Below are 19,270 nucleotides of genomic sequence, written 5' to 3'. Positions count from 1 at the left end.
GAGTTCACCAGTTAGGGTAGACTAGCCAGTAAGTCCCAAGGATCCTTCGGTCTCTTCAGCACTGGGACTATAGGGGCATGTGACCATGCCTGGCATTTTTACATGGGTACTGCAGATCAAACTTAAGTTCTTGTGCTTACACAGCAAACACTTTACTGACTCCATCTCCCATAGTCCCTTTAGATTTTTTTTTTTTTTTTGAGAGAGAGTTTTATGTTGCTCAGGTTGGCTTTGAACTTACCATTAATGAACATATTTTTTTAAAGGGCAATGTCCTCAGTTTATACATGTCTTGAAGCCTTAGGTATCTGTTGTCAAATCTTGTCATCTCTGGGGCAGTTGTTTTTTTTTGGACCAGCTGTTGGGCTCTCTGAATGGGATTAAAAAGCAGCTCTTCCAACTCCCTGATGCTGCTATTGAGGTTCGCTCTTCCAGTGGCTTACAACGTAGCCGACCGCATTAGGTCGACTTGATCCATAAACACCACAAACAACCAAGGTGAATGGCGAGTGACGGCTCCACCTGTATTAAAATGCCAAGCCCTTTCTTAGGAAACAGCCTGTATGTGACCTGTCAAAGTAAAAGATGGGCAACCCTATAAAATGGCACATTTCATGACATGAGTTCTTCACCGTACGTGACATTTAAATGAGCAAGTAGCAAAAAGAATGGTTTACGGTGCATACCTTTAATGCCAGCTCTGGGAAGGCAGGGGTAGGGCGATCGCTGTGAATGTGAGGCTGGTCCGAGACTACAAAGTGAGCGCCAGGTCAGTCCGCGCTAGAGTAAGACCCTACCTTGACAGAAGGAAAAGAAAAATAGATCCCTCGTTTAAGCAACAGTTTTAGACATTGTAGCCTTGTGGGATGATGAGCACTTAGTGATGCAGACTGTGGACAGAGGTAGACTTTCTCAATGGGGATCCTAGGTCGCAAGACATGTCCTGGGCCTGTGCATTCCTTCTGGCCTTGGAGCCCAAGCCATGTTATTTATTTATTTTTCCTAAATTGAAAACTTTTTTTTTTTCTTGGTTTTCCCAGGTAGAGTCTCATTCTGGCCCAGGCTGACCTAGAATTCACTCTGTAATCTCAGGGTGGCCTCAAACTCATGGCGATCCTTCTAGCTCTGCCTCCCGAGTGCTGGATTAAAGGTGTGCGCCACCACGCCTGGCTTTGCAAACTTTATTATATAAATGTTCTGTAATTTGGTCGTTCCCATCACATTATCCTCTTGTGTTTCCTCTCCCCCATTCCACTGACCACTCTTTTCTTTCAAGGCCGTCAAATCCCTTTTGTTCTCCATCCTCCATGGGCTCAGGACAGTGCGGTATCATGGGGGTGTCGGCAATCACTGCGGGGTCATAAATGCACCAGCAGTTGTTGTCGGGAGGACAGTAGTTCCCAGGGGTACACTTTCCCATCCTGTGGCTCTTACATTCTTCTTCGGCAACGTTCCCTGAGCCTCGCAGGGTTGTGAGAAAACTCCTATAGTGTCTAGATTGTGTGCGTGTGTGTGTGCATGAGTGTGCCAGGGTCTCTTGCTGCTACAAATGAATGCCCAGTCAGCTTTATGTGAGTGGCTGAGGAACTGGACCCTGGGCTAGCTGCCTTTGCAAGCAAGTGCCTTTAAGCACTGGACCCTCTCCCCACCCAGCCCCTGCCATCCACTCCTTTAGCAAGCATGTGGGTAATTCTTTTTTTTTTTTAATTTTTATTTATTTGTGAGCAGAGAGATAGAAGAGAGACGGGTAAGAGAATGGGCACACCGGGGCCTCCAGCCACTGCAAACAAACTCCAGACGCATTGTCCCTTGTGCATCTGGCTTATGTGGGTCCTGGGGATTAAACCTATTTTTTTTGGCTTCACAGGCAAATGCCCTAACCACTAAGCCATCTCTCCAGCCTGCACGCGGGTAATTCTTAAGCACAGAGACATCACTGGGGGAACATCACTGTTTTAAAAAAAAGTAACACATTAACTGGATCCAGCCCAGGTATTCTTGGTTTAACTTGTTACCTCTGTCTAAATTGCTGTGACATTTTCAAAAAGAACCTATGTACATTAAATAAATTCTTAGCAGAAAGCTCTCAGCTCAGACACCACAGGCATGGGTTTGAAGGGCAGAAAGAAACACAATGGTTTACAGTTTTTATTAGTCCTGAGCCAAAAACCGACTCCAGGACCCCACAGTATAAGTTCAACAAACAGGACCTGAGAATCAAACGAGCCAGAGGGGTCCTGGCTGTGATGTGTCTTGAAGGAAGTACCCATAGGGAAGAATTACAAAGTTCATGATTTCATTTTATTAATCGAAGAGCAGTGACAAACTGAACACATAATAAACTTGAAAATACATTTCCATTTTTTTAATTTACAAAATAAATAACAGCAAATCTGAACAAAACTCTTCTACTTCAACACGTATCTTCCTAACCGTCCAGGCATGAAACCCAACGAGGTAAGAAAACTATGGGATTTTGACAGTTTGGATGAACACCTCACGAAAGGTGACTAGGAGATGAGTTGGGACAGTGCACATGAGAGATCAGCTTGAGACTGGGTCTGAGGAGGCAGCCAGGAGTCAGTCTGAAAGGAAAACCTATTCCACTTCTAGATTGTAATCGCTGGCTTAACTCCAAACCCATCCAAAGAGAAGCTGCTTTTTTTTTTTTTTCCCAATTGAATTTTTCTTTCTTTTTCAGTACTGATGATTGGACCAAACCAGGGCCTCATGTTTACCATGTACCACTGAGCTACATCCCCTTTACAGCCCCAGCCCTTCCAATATAATTTTAGATGGACTTATTGTGGAAGTGATATTTATCAACTCCCTAAAGTACACAGGAAACAAAGTGTGATTTTTTTTTTACATTAAATTGGAATCCCAGACATGGTGGCCCAGGTTGCTAAGTCTGCAGACTATTATGGACGTGATACTGTCTATAGGAAACTTCAGTGTATGGTGGCAATTTGTAGCAATATCTCTAATTAGATGGCAGGATTCATTACTTTAACATTCATGATTCTTTTCATCTTAATAGCCGAGACATGGGGGAATCAAAGCACCAATATGGGATGAAAAATGGGGACTCCAAGAGAGAGCGATTGAGAGGGGAGGGGATATGACGGACAGTGGAGTTGTGAAGCGGAAACTGGGGGCGGGGGGGAGTTACCATGGCTTATTGTCTAATTATGGAAGTTGTCAATAATAAAAAAAAATTAAAAAGAAAAATGGGGATTCCAATGCATGGGGTCAAAAAGCCTTTGTGGACCAGTTTCACCTTTTCTTTTGGTTCATTTAGAATAAAGGAAGCCAGGGTGGAAGAGACCAGAACCACCAATGTCGCCTCACACACAGAATGTGCAGTTTTGACAGAAGAGGAAAGGGAGGCCAGGGAGCCACCACCCATGGGCCTCCCGGAAGCTCCATCACCTCTAGAGCCCTGGTTTGCGCTGATGGGAGGCTCTTGAATCCCCGTTTCCTTGTACCTGAGAAGTGTGAGGAGTGAAGGCACAAACCCGAAAGGTCCTGTTTAATTAAGTACCTTTCACCAGAGGGAGCCTCAGGCACGTTCTGGGAAGCTGGAGTGGGCACTGCGTCCGAGAGAAGGCCACGGGGCATCCAGCTGTCCGAAAATACATTCATCCGCACTCCTAAGAGTGCTGCACTCAATTGTCCATCAGTTCCAGCTCAGCTGCAAAACGACAGACTGTCCTTCGATCTGGAGGCAACAAGAGGGCAGAGGCTCCGGGAGAGAGTGAAGAAGGTAGCTGTTGTCTCGGGTCCACATGACCCCAGCGTGGTTTTACTGGGTGTCTCCTGGCTGGAGAAAATAACTGCAACGCTGGAGCCCAGGGGTACAGGAAACAGACAGCCTCTGACCCAAGAAGGCCCATTTATAACAGCTTCATTCTCACTGAGCACCCTCACTTTCCAGCCCTATGGCACACCACAGTGAGCCGCTATCTTTTATACACTGAGCTTTTCCCACTGGACACCGTGGATTACTGAAGGACTAGTCTCCTGTCCAGCCTTCCATAACATGTTGCATGGAATCACTCTTTAAAAAACTAATCTCAAAGCAAGCTACTCACCAGGGCACAGAAGGAGAGGGCAAAACAGAAGTGGTTCAGTGTTACAAAGCCACAAATGAAAGGTTGCAATGATTTCAGGGCTAACTCCTGCCTCTCATCTCTTCTAGGTTAAACACATCACAAGTCTACCTTTCTGACTGCAGGGCAGACATTTGTGAGTTTGTTTGTTTGTTTGTTTGCTTTCCAAACACGACCCCTTCCTAATCCATAGCTTCCCAAGAAACCAAATCTCCCGACATCCTCTGTAAACTGGAACCCACGGTCCTTCCTGGAATCCTTCGTATCCAGGCAGATGAGCTGTTGACTTTCAGTAAACTGCAAAGGGAGCGCTATGGAAAGGGAGGGCCCGGGCACTGATGCCCACACTTGTCCAGGTTCTGCTTACAGACCAAGCCACGGACTTTTCTTCTAGGGCTCTGCAAGCCTACGCTAGAGGCTGTCTTTTCTTCTTCTGATCCAGGACACATCTTTTTATGTCAATAGTAGCTTGAAAAGTAGGGTGAGGTGAGAAAATTCCTTTCCATCAGCGTGCCAGGGGACTTTTCAGGCCCTCCCATCTCCGCAGAAGCCCCCCCACAACTCTTTCCAGTCTCTGCACGGCTTGATTCTTTCCACATTTGAAATCCTCTTCAATTTTTACGAACACTTCCTCTAGGCATTAAAAAAAAAAAGGGGACTTCGAAATCTTTCGCCTCTTGGCAAAGAGAGTTGTGTGTACAGAACCAACCTGCACTCACCCTCGGATACTTGGCATCAACATAGTGTCAGTCAAACACCTGCAGAGTTCTGGGTCTCGCTGGAGGCGGGCAGGGCAAAGCCACCCACCCCTGCGCCAGGCCCTACTGCTGCGTGTTGGCAGCCCCACGACGGTCCGTGGAGGAGGCACTGCCCCGTTCTAAAGCACGACAAAATGAAAACTCAGAGAATGTCAAATGCTTCCTGTGGGAGTTTTCAAAGTGAACGGTGACGTCTGGGAGTAGAGCCCAAAGGGGTTCAAGTTGCTCTGTGTTTTTCTCCCCATGCAGGTTCTCCGGGATGGGAGGGTCAAGGGAGACAGGCAGCCGTGCTACTTCTGGACGCATCTGCAGACTCATGTCTTGAGTAACATGGCCGGCATGTCCCCCTGTAGGCTTGCCTCTCCCTCGCAGGGGTGGCGGGGAAACCAGCCACGGAAGCAGAGAGGCAGGCAGGCGAATGGAGAGTCTCACAGAGGGCACGCGTCCGCTCTTCAACTTGGAGGAAAGGATTCTGGGTAAGATCACTGAGAGACTCCTGAGGGGCCCTTGCCCTGCTCAATCCAGGTTGGCCTGAGTCCCAGCCAAAAAGTTGCCTCTGCCATCACACACAAGTGTGACAGAAATGTCTGGGATGTTTCACATACAGTTCCAACTAGTTCCAAGGCATTGAACACCTTGTCAGAGAGAATCCTCCAGATCTGTGTGTTATCTTAGGTGTAGCGGGCTGGGTGATTACTAGGAATCTGTAGTTCCATGTTCTAAGGGCGGCCTTAGTTTCCTTATCTAAAAATTAGTGTGTGTATCCTTCAAACCCTTTTAGCTCAAAACACCCATAACTTCTTGTGGTTATTGCTGTGGAGATATATATATATATATATATATATATATACATATATATATATATATATATATATATATATATATATATATAAAAAATATTTGGTCATCCAAATCACCCTTTTTTTTTTCTTCTGAAAGGAGTATCATTAGTACCATTAGCGAGTAATCCAACGAATTCTATGAACAGGAAGAATAAATAATCCAAGGGCAATATTGCACTGTATTCTCCACGGTAAAATCAGGCAGCAGGCAGGGGCTCCCAAGTCACCCATCTGGGGTCTAGAAACGAAATTGCCTGGGCTTGGGACCCTTAGGTTCTTTTCAGCCTTGGCTCTGAGCTCAGAGGAGAGCACAGGATGAGAAACTATGTATGCAAACCAGCTTCAAAGGAACCCAGGGACACTTGGGAGTGTGAAAGGAGTAAGCCCTAGTGTCTTAGTGGTGAAAAGCCATCCACAGCTGAGCGCCGTCCTGCCCCATTACAAAGGCGTGCTCTTGCCCTCAAAGGGGACATCGCAGACGTTAGAGAAAGAACTGTCAGCTCCCAGATTGGACCTGGCATTCTTGTCTTCCTAGAGGCTATGCCAGGCAGGGATGCACTCAGGAGAGAAGTTACCAAGTCTTCAGCACTGGATTGCCAGAAGCAAAGCCAGAAATCCACCCAGCTGCTCCAATGCCAGTCCGCGGTCGCTGTGGAAGACCCGGTGGACGCATCTTCAGAGCCTGGTGCGTCTGCGGCTGAGGCTGAAGTGTAATGGAGGGGAGGGGGCTACTCTGAAAACACAGGCAGATGGCCACGGGCTGGAGAGGACGCGGCATGTCTCCAAACATCTACCGGAGAAAGGCTTTCAAAGGAACCAACCCAGTTTTGAGCTGGCAAACATTTCTGGCCAGGCAGCGCAGCCAGCAGGGAGCCCGTGCCATGAGGCCAGGCTCTCCTGGCGACCCTCTTCAGGCAACAGCGGACCAAGGCACTCAGGGGTGGCCGAGCCAGGACCACAGCCTCACTGGGATCCAGGCTCTGAAGACAGGATGCCCGATTTCCGAGCCTTGGGCGGGGGCGGGGGCGGGGCTTTGGCTTCTCTTCGGACAGGAAGTGGGGGTGCAATCTGGGAAACAGACACAAAAAGTTGGAAACGATCCTTTCTTTCTTGTCAATACCACTTTCTCCCCATTACACACAGTTGACTTTAGCTCTGAATTAATCTGTATTTGTCTACGTAGCCTGCACACAGAGTCATGACTGTATCTCCAACACTTGGGTACATGGCCTATACCTAAGGGCACTCGGGAAATATTTGATGAAGCAATGCTATCTTCTGAGTTCACCCCAGAAGGACTGCCCGCCACCCAGAAGTGACGCTTCAGAATGAACTTGAATGAATCCATCTCACCCCCACTGTGGGAGGAAGAAAATGTCTCTTCCTCTCCAGCCGTTTGAAGTGCTCTTTGGGCTTAGCCATCCTTCCCATCTCCTGTGGTGTCAAGAATAAACTGAGGACTCACTACAGAGACAAGAACGTAGGAAAGCCTGTGCCTTCAACCAGGTGGACAAGGCCATGCTGTCTTCCCAGCGGTGGGCTGCACCGTGGCCCCTGTGGATTCCTACCTCGGTGGAGTTCCTCTGGCTGCTCTCATAGGGCTTGCTCTTGGGGGGCGGGGGAGGCGGGAGAGAAGTCAGCAGCCCATCTGTCGGCAAAGACGGGGAACCTGGAGATGACACAGGGAGATGAAGGGGAGGGGTACCCAGGTTACAATCACAGAAATCCTACTTGCCTCGGTGGTAGCTAAGCGAGCCTGCTCACTACAGCGCCTTCTATGGAGAGAATGAAGGCCTCTCACCCTTCCTCCCTTCGTGCACCAGAAGGCTTCACCACAGAGTTCTGAAGTCAAAATTCTAGTTTTTACTACTAAGCTGAAGATGAGGTGTCTTTTTTTTTTTTAAGGTAGGGGCTCACTCTAACCCAGGCTGACCTGGAATTCACTCTGTAGTCTCAGGGTGGCCTTGAACTCACCACGATCCTCCTACCTCTGCCTCCCCAGTGCTGGGATTAAAGGTGTGCGTGACCACGCTGGCCATTTTTTTTTTTTTGTTTTGTTTTGTTTTGAAGTTAGGAAATCACTGCTCTCTGATGTATGCCAAGTGCTTAGGAAATACCCTCAAGCTGGGACACCATCTCTGTTTTTCTCACTCTCATGGGCGAGTATCCCTAGCTGGCACTGATAGATGCGTCCTTCGACGATGCCTTGTACTATGAGCATTTTCTCTTTGTTCTCAAGCACTGCAGATTGCTGGGTCTGACTGTCAGTAAGATACGCAAGGGGTATACTTTCCTTGATGGGCTTAACTACTCAATGAAAACTTCTTTCTTTTTTAAAATTACTAATTTATTTATTTGCAAGCAGAGACAGAGGGGGGGAGACAGAGAGAGAGAGAATATGAATGGGTGTACTGAGGCATAGTGCCACTGCAAACAAACTCTGCATGCAGGCACTACCTTGTACATCCAGCTTTACAGGGGAACATGAGAATCAAACTCCAGGACATTACACTTTGCAGCCAAGTGCCTTAACAACTGAGCGATCTCTCCAGCTCCAATTTCTTTCTTTTTAAGAATATATTTATTTATATATTTATTTATTTGCAAGAGTGGGGGTAGAGAGAGAGAGAGAGAGACAGAGAAAGAGAATGGGCAAACCAGGGCCTCTTTCTACTGCAAAGAAACTCTAGATTCATGCACCACTTTGTGCATCTGGCTTTCTATGGGTACTGGGGAATCAAATCCAGGTCAGTGGGCTTTGCAAGCAAGTGCCTTTAACCGCTGTACCATTTCCCGGCCCCCTCAGTGATAACTTCCTCAGTGACTTGCTTTCTGTCCAGTCCCAGCCTGAATCTACCTCATTTATACCTCCATAGCTATTAATAGGACATTGGGATCCGTTGGATTGAGGGTCAGAGCAGAGTGCAGCCCTAGATTCCATCTACCGGATGGGTTCCAGGGCCACAGAGCTGACTCAACTTCCTAATACTCTTAAACATTTTGGGGATGATTTGGTTAAAAACCACCCAGACTCATGGCCATACTCCAGTCCCAGCAGAACAAACCTAGGAGATGTAGTAAAACTCACTTAGCGTCCTGGCGGCTTTAGGAGTGAGTGGAGGCGGGCTCAAGGCGGCAGACTGGGGAGAGGAGGCACCATGGAACGGCGTGAGCCGGTTGTCCAGCAGCTGGAGGCTCTTCGGCCTTTGTACCTTCCTGCCCGGGCTCTGGGAGCGGAGGGAAAACACGGTGAAGTATTCTCGCAGAGCTCAGCTGACCATCTGGCTGCTGATCAGAAACTGATGGAAGGGTTGAATTCTAGGAGCTACTCCCCTGCCACCCTTTTCTTTGTGTGCGCATGCATGTGGAGGTCAGAGAGCCACCCTGGGTGTTTCTCCTCAGACACTGCCCATCTGGCTCAACGGCAGGGCCTCTCCTTCACCTGGACCTCACCAGGTAGGACGGACTGACTAGCTAGCAAGCTCCTGGCATCCCACAGCGCTGCGCTTACCTTCATTTGGCTGGCACAAAATCACCCAACCAAAAGCAACTGATGGGAGGAAAGGGTTTATTTTGATTTACAGGTTTGAGTGGAAACTTCATGACAGCCTTTCAGTGTCCTAATCACACATGTGCCACCATGCCTAGCTTGTTTTTTTTACATAGGTTGTTCTGGGGATTGAACTCAGGTCATCATTCTTGTGTGGCAAGCATTTTACTGAATAAGCTATCTCCCCAGCCTCCCAATTAGCCCCCCATTTTTAAAATTTTAACTTTTTTTATTTTTTTGGTTTCCAAGGAGCCACTTTAAAATTTTTTTATTTGAGAGCGACAGACAGAGGGAGAAAGAGGCAAAGAGAGAGAGAGAGACAGAGGGAGAATGGGTGCACCAGGGCCTCCAGCCACTGCAAACGAATGCCAGACAAGTGCGCCCCCTTGTGCATCTGGCTAACGTGGGTCCTGGGGAATCGAGCCTCGAACCAGGATCCTTAGGCTTCACAGGCAAGCGCTTAACCACTAAGCCATCTCTCCAGCCCCCAAAGGGGCCACTTTTAAGGCAGAGATACTGTGGTAGTTTGAATGTAAACTGTTCCCACAGCCTCTAGGTGTGTGTGATAACACCTCCTACTTGTTCATGGGTGAAGCCCTTAGGAGTTGGAGCCTTGCAGGAGGGGTGGGTTGCCGGGGGCAGGCCGCGGGGCTCAGAGTCCTGTCCTGCCGAGAGTCGAGAGCTCCCTCTGACAGCTCGTGCTCTCCGCTGCTGGCCATGCCTCCTCTACCACGGCGAAGCTTCTCCTGGAAACTGTAAGTCTGAAATAAACCCTTCCCTGCCATGTGCCGCTTCCAGTCCAGTACTTTGTCTCAGCAACGAGGAGACTGCTACAGACACGCACTAGAAATCACACCACAGCACAGCAGGCTGTCTGGTTGGCCTTTAGCTTGATTCTGACCATAGACTGAAGTCATTTAGGTTGGCAGTAAGCCACCTGGATTCTCAGTGAGACCTGGCCTTGTCATGCTTAAAAACATGATTTGGCTTATGAAAAGAAAAAAAAAAGATTTTTTTTTTTTTTTAAAGTTAAGAAGCGATATGACAGTGTTTGAGGTGACTCATGGAACGTGGTGGTGAGATCTACGACTCCAAGTGGCAAGGCGTGTGTTTACGTTGTGGGTACGAGATCTCACGCCAGCGCTGACTTGGAGACTCAACACTCTCCTCACAAGCTTTTCCTCCCACCGCCTGTGATCCGGCACTGCTGTAGGTGGCTGCGTCCTGAGAGCAGCCACCAGGCGTCTGTGTGCGATGTGACTCACTGCCCTGCACCGAGTGGGGCTGAGTCTGCTGCCGGGCAGGCAATGGCATAGAGCCAGCACTTGCTGGCTTGCTTGTTTTCTCTTTTTGTTACCATCATATCGGGTTCTGGAGCTTTCTCCGCGATGACTTGGGACTTGCTCAGACTCCAGTCTTTTCTCTTGCACTTGCTGATCCGGTTTTCACTGTCCTCTCTGGGTGGCTGATCCTCAACTCTGGCACCGGATGAGGCCCTGCGCTCAAAGAGCGGCTCCAGGATGGATCTGCAGCCAGGAAAGGAGGATACGAAAAATGACCAGCAAACCCGGACTCCAGGATGGTCAGAATTCACTCCAAAGGACCTGTGGCTGTGGTTCGTCTATCTTATCTTGCCCCAGAATTCTACTCTTAGGTTCTTAATCTGAGTTTTCAGTTGCTAAGTAAACATCTCAGGGTACCAGGCACGGAAATGAGAACATCGAATGAAAGGGACAGAGAATTAGTGAATATCTATCTTATACTTGGAAGAGATCCCAGGAAGGTCCCAGAAAGCAAAACATTATTGGTGCATAGCTTTGCTTAATAAATAACAGCTCAGGCTTTGAAGCCAGAGTGCTACAATCCAGTGCTACCTTGTCCTTACACATTGGGTGATCCTGGGCATAAAAACTCAGTTCCCTCATATGTAAAATGGAGATGATGATGATAATGCCTTCTTAACTGTTTATACAACTACTTAGAACAGTGCTTGGCATTCACGAACACTGTTAGTTACAATGGCAGAGTTCCAAGTGCCATAATGAAAAGTGACCCACTCCCTTAAACAGGGCTGGGTAGATGGCCCCAATGGGTAAAGTGCTTGCCATGCACACATAAGGACCTGAGCTAGAGCTCCAGGAGCTGTGTGAAGCCAGGTGCAGTAGAAAAGGGCCTGAGCTGCCCGCACTCCCATGGCAAGATAGGAGGCAGGGACGGGAGAATCCCCAGAAGCTCACGGGCTAGTTAGCTTGACCAACGACGTGGGCAACAACAAGAGAGCAAACGAAATGGAAGGCAAACCAGCCTAGATGTCCCTCAACTGATGAGTGGATAATGAAGATGTGGCACATTTATACAATGGAGTTCTACTCAGCGGTAAAGAAAAATGAAGTTACGAAATTCGCAGAAAAATGGATGGACCTGGAAAGGATTATACTAAGTCAGATAACCCAGGCCCAGAAAGCCAAGCACCACATGTTCTCTCTCATATGTGGATCCTAGCTACAGATGATTGGGCTTCTGCATGAGAATGAAAATACTTAGTAGCAGAGGCCAGTAAGTTAAAAAGGAGATATAAAGGGAAGAGAAAGGAAGGGAGGAGGGTACTTAATAGGTTGATATTGTATATATGTAAGTACAATGATTGAAATGGGGAGGTAATCTGATGGAGAGTGGAATTTCAAAGGGGAAAGTGTCAGGGGGAAGGGAAGGAATTACCATGGGATATTTTTTTATAATCATGAAAAATGCTAATAAAAATTTTTAAAAAAATTAAAAAAAAAAACAAACAAACGGAAGGCAAGGATGCTGAATCTGTCCTCTGATCTCCACATGTGCACCGTGGCACAAGCATGTTCTCCCACCTCCAGCAGCTCCACACATTACTTAGAAATTACAAAAGGAAAAATGGGAATTATACCAAGACAAAACCTTAACTAAGAGGCCAATTCATGTCACCCATAAAGGGGCAAATGGAGACCACGCAGTGCTGGGAGACACGCTACCTGAACAGAGCACATCGTGTGTAAAACGCATGCTCAGCCTGAAGAAGCAGCACCTGAACTTAAGGGAAATTCTTTTAAAAATTGTGTGTGTGTGTGTGGGGGGGGTGCACGCGTGCACGCCAGTGTGTGCATGTGGAGGTCAGAGCACAGCTTCTAGGTTTCTGTGTTCCACGTTCTTTGAGACATGGGCTCCTACCAGACTGCAGGTGAACGTGGGCAGAACTAGCCCACGGGCTTGAGATTCTCCTGACTCCATCTCCCACTGCCATAGGCACGTGGAGTCTCAGTCTGTAGCTCACAATGGCCTTGAGCTTGTGGCAATCCCCCTGTCTCACCACCTGAGTGCTGGGATTACAGGCATGAGCCACCACACCTGGATGGAAGTACTTTTTCTAATTCAGATTCTTCCGTCCTTTAAATTAGCATCTGTCTGTCTATCTATCTCTAGCCACTTATTTAAGTATTTCATGGCTGAATCTCTTTTTAAGGAATATTTTCCAGTTAATATTTTTTTTATGTTTTTGTATAAACTATTTATTTTGCTTTTCCTATTCATTCATGTGTTGAACAAACCGGCTTTTGGTAATTTGTCATTTAATAATACATTTGGTTATATCTTCCCTTTCACGGAGCAAAACTCTGTATTTTTACTTATTTGGTTTAAGTTGTCAAATAAAAAATGTATCAATTGTTAATTCCATTTAAGAGGCTCCCATTCTGTAGTAGTCTTAAATATGCACCTCTTTAATTTAAGAAGTTCTGAAGATGGGCTGGAGAGATGGCTTAGCGGTTAAGCACTTGCCTGTGAAGCCTAGGGACCCCGGTACAAAGCTTGGTTCCCCAGGTCCCACGTTAGCCAGATGCACAAGGGGGCGCACGTGTCTGGAGTTTGTTTGCAGAGGCAGGAAGCCCTGGCGTGCCCATTCTCTCTCTCTCCCTCTGTCTTTCTCTCTGTGTCTGTCGCTCTCAAATAAATAAATAAAATATGAACAAAAAAAATTGAAAAAAAAAGAAGTTCTGAAGAACCAAGTTTGGCTAGCTATCTTTTAGTAGTCCTGGTGGAGGATCTCATGGTGCAGACTTATGAGATGCTTGCAGGTAAAGAAAACAGCTTGTTTTTTAACACACGTGGTGTGGCGTTTGCCTGCATGTCTGGTGTACATGCATCATGCACATGGGTTGGGGGGCCACCTCTCCTGCTCATCTGGGTACTTCCCTGAGATGAGTCTCCCCCTCAATATGGAGCTGCTGTTTTCAGTCAGCCAGCCCCAGAGCTTCTCCAGGGTCTGCTCCCCTGACTCCTCATCAGGGACCAGGGTCACTGAAGCAGGTGGCCACATCCAGCATTTTATATGGGTTGTGGGAAGTCACATTCAGGTGGTCTCATGCCTTACCAGGCACTCACGTGTGACCGTTAAATGGCAAGCCACTTCCCCATCTCTGCAGCTTTGAACATGACGATTTTCAAGATATGTTAACTGAAAGGGACATAAACGCATACAGGAGACTATGCACTTAGGCACTGCCTGTGTTCCTGAGAAGCCGTCAGAGGGCTCCTGTCAGTCACCTCTGGAGAGTGATGCTGGTGGTTAGGAGCCAGGGGTTGAAGGGAGAGTTCTCAAACTATTATCATTTTCTACCTTCAGATTTCCATGTCCACATAAAGCCAGACCCACAAAGTGGTGCATACATCTGGAGTTCATTTTCAGTGGCAAGAGGCCCTAGTGTGCCCAAACTCTTTTTTTTTTTTTCAACTTTTTCTTGGTTTATTTATTTATTTGAGAGTGAAAGAGACAGAGAGAGAGAGAAAGAGAGAAAGAAAGAAAGAAAGAAAGAAAGAAATGGGCACACCAGGGCTTCCAGCCACTGCAAACAAACTCCAGACACGTGTGCTCCCTTGTGCATCTGGCTAACGTGGGTCCTGGGGAATCGAGCCTCGAACTGGGGTCCTTAGGCTTCACAGGCAAGCGCTTAACCATTAAGCCATCTCTCCAGCCCCCAAACTCTTTCTTTCTTAAATAAATAAATAACCGCAAAGACTTTGCTTATTGGAACAAACATGCAAATTATGAGATGTGAATTAAAACATTCAAATGGTGGCAAAATTAGACAGCACTTATAAGGCATGTATGTAATAGGGTGGTAGGATTATGAATTTGTTTTCTGTTCCTGATCTTTAATAACTATAATCATTAGTGACGACATTTCTTGTGAGGAAGAACATGAGAATGACCTGAGCGCTCTGAGTCACTTTCCTCATGGGAGTGACACACCAACACGCACCAAGTCTCACCTTGGTAACCAAAAGTTGACATCATAAGGTACCGACCCATCCCCCAGCAGAGCAAAGACCCAGCCTTACCCGTCAGATCCTGGCCTCGAGGGGGCGTTGTCAGAGGAGTTGGAGGAGGTGGAGACCACTGAGGATGTCACCGAGGTGACGGACAGCCTGCGCAGTGTGGAGGACAGGATGTAGGGCAGCACCATGGAGCCCGTGCGGCTCTGCTTCCTCTCCGTCAGGCTGGGCGGCTGCAACACACCCGACCCCGAACCATTAGGAGCCCGAAGTGGCTTTTGAAAACATGGAATACTGACCCAGGAAAAGAACGAGGGGGCTTTGTAGACCTATGTTTTCATGACAAATGTTACCAGGGAATTAGCTCCATGTGATATCAAATTTACTTGTTAATACTGGCTTGGTTCTAATAATAATAAAAAAAAAAACTAACTAAATTCCAGAGGTCCGTAGGCCTGCTGCCTAGGAACCTATATACAAAAGATAAATGTTCCCAGGTCACAGAGAATGAGGAGGCAAATTCTCAGGAAGAAAGCAGGACTGGGTACTTTTTTTATTGTTTTAGTGTTTCTCTTGTAATTTTTATTTTTATTTTATGAGAGAGAGAATATTGGTATGCCAGGGCCTCCAGCCACTGCAATCAAGCTCCACATGTGTGCGCCACCTTGTGCACATAGGGAACCCTGTATGCGTGTGTCACCTTGTGTGTCTGGCTTACATGTAACCTGGAGAGTAGAACATGAGACCTTAGCTTTGCAGGCAAATGCTTTAACTATTATGCCATCTTTCCAGTCCTATTTTTTTTTTCAGTGAAAAAAAACGTATTTAGAATTAACCAGCTGGATCCAGTTTAGATAATGCCAATTTCGTTGGCAATATCCAAAGCATCACAATGTGGAATCAGCTGAATGTAGGCCTTCTTCTCTCCATCAGACCTCATCAGGGTGTTGACTTTGGCCACATCAGTGTCATAGAGTTTCTTCACAGCCTGTCTGATCTGGTGCTTGCTGGCCTTGATATCCACAATGAACACCAGGGTGGTATTGTCTTCTGTCTTCCTCGTGGCCAAGCTTGTGTCTCCCGGGGATGCTCCTCCCATGGTATTTAGACTGCCTCTGGAGGTGCAGCGTCTTGGGTCACCGGATGGTGGGTGATATGCGGATCTTCTGCTCTTCCATTCCAGTAGCCTTCATAAGCATTATCCAGGAATGTGCTGGAGATGCTAAACGTGGATCCTGCTCCATCTCTAAACTTGGAAGCTCTGTAGTCAGACCCATAAATCTGTTTGCACAAGCTCTACCAATAATTCCAACCACTGCCAAGTTAAAAACAAAAAATCCCTACTTGGCCTAAAGACATTTCAAGATCATCAAAAGCAGAACATGGGCTGCAGAGATGGATTAGTGGTTAAGACATTTGCCTGTGAAGCCCAAGGACCCACGTTCAATTCCTCAGCAGCCACCTAAACCAGATGCACAAGGCGGCGCATGCATCTGGAGTTTGTCTGCAGTGGCCGGAGGCCTTGGTGCCCATTCTCTCTGCCTCTTCCTCTCTCCCCCACTCTCAAATAAATAAATAAATAAATAAAATTTTTAAAGCAGAACATGTTCCTTTTTTCTTGCCCCTATTTTCATGTGATACATACGCTGTAGGTGTCTGGAAGCCTGATTCATGCCATACAAGGTAAGAGAGAAGGAGACGCTTGAAGGCTTCTTCAAGGAAACCTACCAGTGTTATAACCCCATAGAGCTTTTCTACTTTCTCCTTGAGTTCCCGGAAGCAGGTAGACAGCCGGTCGTGCAGTGGCTTGAGCTGCTCAGTGAGCTTCTCCCCGTGGATGCGGATCCCTTCTGTGAGCAGAGGCATCTGGAAGGGAAGGCATGACCCAGAATTGAACAGGGACTTGGTAAAGGGAATACAGAGGTGGGATGGAGCTGGACAGGCTAAATGGTCAACACAGAACCGAACAATGAGAAAATGTCACTTCTCAAGGGAGAGCTTGGGACATTCCATCATGACGCAGAGAGCTCTGCATACCAGGGACTTGGGAAGGGCTGACAGGCCAACACTCATCTAACTGATCAGCTTTGGGTGTTTCCATAGACGGGCAGTGGGTGAGTGTTGGCCGTACACTGACTTTGATGGCTGCATTTTCTACTGCGTGCACTGAAGTAACAGGGGAGGAAAATGAGGCCAAGATCTCACAGCCAGAAACACTGGCCAGGACACCAGCTTATGGGCTTCCTTCTCAGCTCTCAGGAGGTCCCTATCAACATGGTGGGGCTGAATTAAATGCCATTCACACATACACACAGAACACACAAAGAGAAAGAAGGACACACACACCCAGTGGTTTCATTTGTTCAGTGCTAAATAAGACACCTCCATCATGCTGTTTAAGGCTCAGGAAATACCACATAAAAGGGGGGCAGAAAAAAAATTTCAGAGCCAGAGGACAGGCAGAAGTGACGTGGGACCCTGTCCTCTGGACATGAAGAAACTGCTGCATCACGACCTCATGGCGGAGGTTGCTGCCACCATAAGGCAGGGACAACATTGAGCCCTTCCATGTTCTGACATAAACGTGGGAGGTGGGTGCACACACACCAGAGGTAGGAGACAGCATAAAGAAGATGGGCTACATGTATGGGTCACTGGGACAGGGGTAGGGGATCAAAACAGAAAAGGATAATGGGAGGGAATTATGATCAAATTATAGTATGTTCACCTATTAAAAATTCTCAATTAAAATAAGTTTTTTTTTAAGAGCAAAGAAGGTAAAAAGATAACCCCGAAAGTAGGCCATGCAGAAAGAGTGGTGTTGGTGCTGAGCACTGCGACTGCCCATGGGAAGGCCTGAGCGGGTGGGCAGCCACCCACCGATCCGGCCATGACGTTACCTGCAACGCGATCAGTCGTTTCAGCAGCTCCACCTTCTCCTGGTCCTCAGGATGTTCCTGTAAGTATCTTTCTGTAAAAAATGCCTAAAAGTAAAGCACACGCAAGCATTACTTAGAACATATTCCTGAGATGGAATGCCTTGACAAACAGAAAAGTGCCTTCTGTTCCAATAAAGCAGGAATGTCTAACCAAAAGTTCACCACTCTCCTATCATGGCCTTGTTCCCATAGTGCACAATTCAGGGAAGCATGCTAAATGATGGCTGCCTATAAACAGGAAAGCTGTCTTTTTTTTAATTTTAATTTTAATTTTAGAGAGAGATGAGAGAGTTGGCACGCCAGGGCCTCAGCCACTGCAATCGAACTCCAGATGCTTGCACCACGTGGGATCTGGACAGTCCAACATGGGTCGTTAGGCTTCATGGGCAAGCCATCTCTCCAGCCCCAGGACAGCTATCTTAACCCTGACATCCATCCTGTAAATTGGGATGTTCCTCCACTTTGCAGGTTCATGTTGCTCAGACAGGTAACAGGCTATCTAAGAGCAAACAGTGGCCACTAAGAAAGCACAAGCCCTCACTTTTCCAGAATACTGTCATGAATGGAAGGAAACAAGAAGTCCAGCCCACATGTCATCTTTTCACACTCCTTTTCTTTCCACCCACTTTCCTTGCCTACTCCAAGGGGTTTCCTTGCCAAGTGCTTATTTATAGTCAAGACAACTCCAAAAATACTTAGCCACCGAGCACAAACCAGAACAACTGCCTCAATGACTTCTGTTTACTCTAGACTCCAGTATAAAGATGCTCTGTCACACCCTAAGCAGTGGATTCAGCGCGCAGAGGGCGCCTCTCGTACTTTCTGCTGTGTAGAACAACAGATGTAACGCTGGGAGGAATTTCATGGTAAATCTGGGACCGTCATATGTCCATACACCCCGGCACAAGTTGGGATGGAGTTCTTAGTAACACACGCTACACGGCGTCTCTGCTCCCCCTGTATGTGGCTTCTCTCAGCCACCTGTGATTGCCATCTCCCAAGGGAGAGAAGCAGACACACCAGCTTGAAGCCTGAGCTAATTTCTTGATGCTTCACATGAAAGTGGCTGTTCCCTACTGGACTGGAGCTTCCCGCCCAGGAGGTGTGAGATCAAAGACAATTTTCCTTTTTTAATTATTTTGGGGGGTGTATTTTTTGTTTATTTTTATTTATTTATTTGAGAGTGATAGACAGACAGAGAAAGAAAGGCAGATAGATATAGAGAGAAAGGGCGCACCAGGGCGTCTAGCCACTGCAAACGAACTCCAGATGCATGCGCCACCTTATGCATCTGGCTTACGTGGGTCCTGGGTAATCGAGCCTCGAACCGGGGTCCTTAGGCTTCATATTCAAGCACTCAACGGCTAAGCCATCTCTCCAGCCCCAAAGACAATTTTCCTAAAACATACTTTTCTGAAATACTTGGATTTATTTGCAAGCAGAGACAGACAAGAGAGAAGGGAGACAGACAGAGAGAGTGGGTGCTCCAGGGCCTCCAGCCACTGCCAAACATACCCCAGGATGTGTGTGCCACTTTGTGCATCTGGCTCTATGTGGGTACTGGGGAAATCAAACCGGATCATTAGGCTTTGCAGGCAAGCGCCTTAACTGCTGAGCCATCTCTCCAGCCTTCAAAAACAGGCTTTATTTATCTACCAATTTTGTTTGCCCATTTAGAGGGGAGAGTGAAAAGTCAGAGCAATTGTAAGAAGCAAGCAGAGCAGCAGAGGGAGGCCATGGGTCCTGGGAGATTCCGGGACCGGACGTA

The 19,270-nt window shown here is 47.3% G+C and overlaps 1 protein-coding gene across 1 annotated transcript in view; it reads right to left on the bottom strand.

The window, feature by feature from the left end:
• Positions 1 to 5,779: 5,779 nt before the first annotated feature.
• Dock5 (dedicator of cytokinesis 5) overlaps positions 5,780 to 19,270 on the bottom strand; it is a 221,083-nt gene continuing 207,592 nt past the window's right edge. Inside the window, exons 46-52 of the mRNA XM_004665821.2 lie at positions 17,464 to 17,547; positions 16,292 to 16,429; positions 14,630 to 14,796; positions 10,620 to 10,788; positions 8,801 to 8,939; positions 7,281 to 7,381; positions 5,780 to 6,780 (exon numbers count right to left, since the gene is read on the bottom strand). Coding sequence (XP_004665878.2) covers positions 6,676 to 6,780; positions 7,281 to 7,381; positions 8,801 to 8,939; positions 10,620 to 10,788; positions 14,630 to 14,796; positions 16,292 to 16,429; positions 17,464 to 17,547 — 903 coding nt within the window. The 3' untranslated portion in view covers positions 5,780 to 6,675. The remainder of the gene's footprint in view (positions 6,781 to 7,280; positions 7,382 to 8,800; positions 8,940 to 10,619; positions 10,789 to 14,629; positions 14,797 to 16,291; positions 16,430 to 17,463; positions 17,548 to 19,270) is intronic.

Source organism: Jaculus jaculus, chromosome 12 (assembly GCF_020740685.1).
Source record: "Jaculus jaculus isolate mJacJac1 chromosome 12, mJacJac1.mat.Y.cur, whole genome shotgun sequence".
Lineage (NCBI taxonomy): Eukaryota > Metazoa > Chordata > Mammalia > Rodentia > Dipodidae > Jaculus > Jaculus jaculus.
The sequence above is the reverse complement of the archived record's forward strand: the minus strand, read 5'-3'. Positions and strand labels throughout refer to the sequence as shown.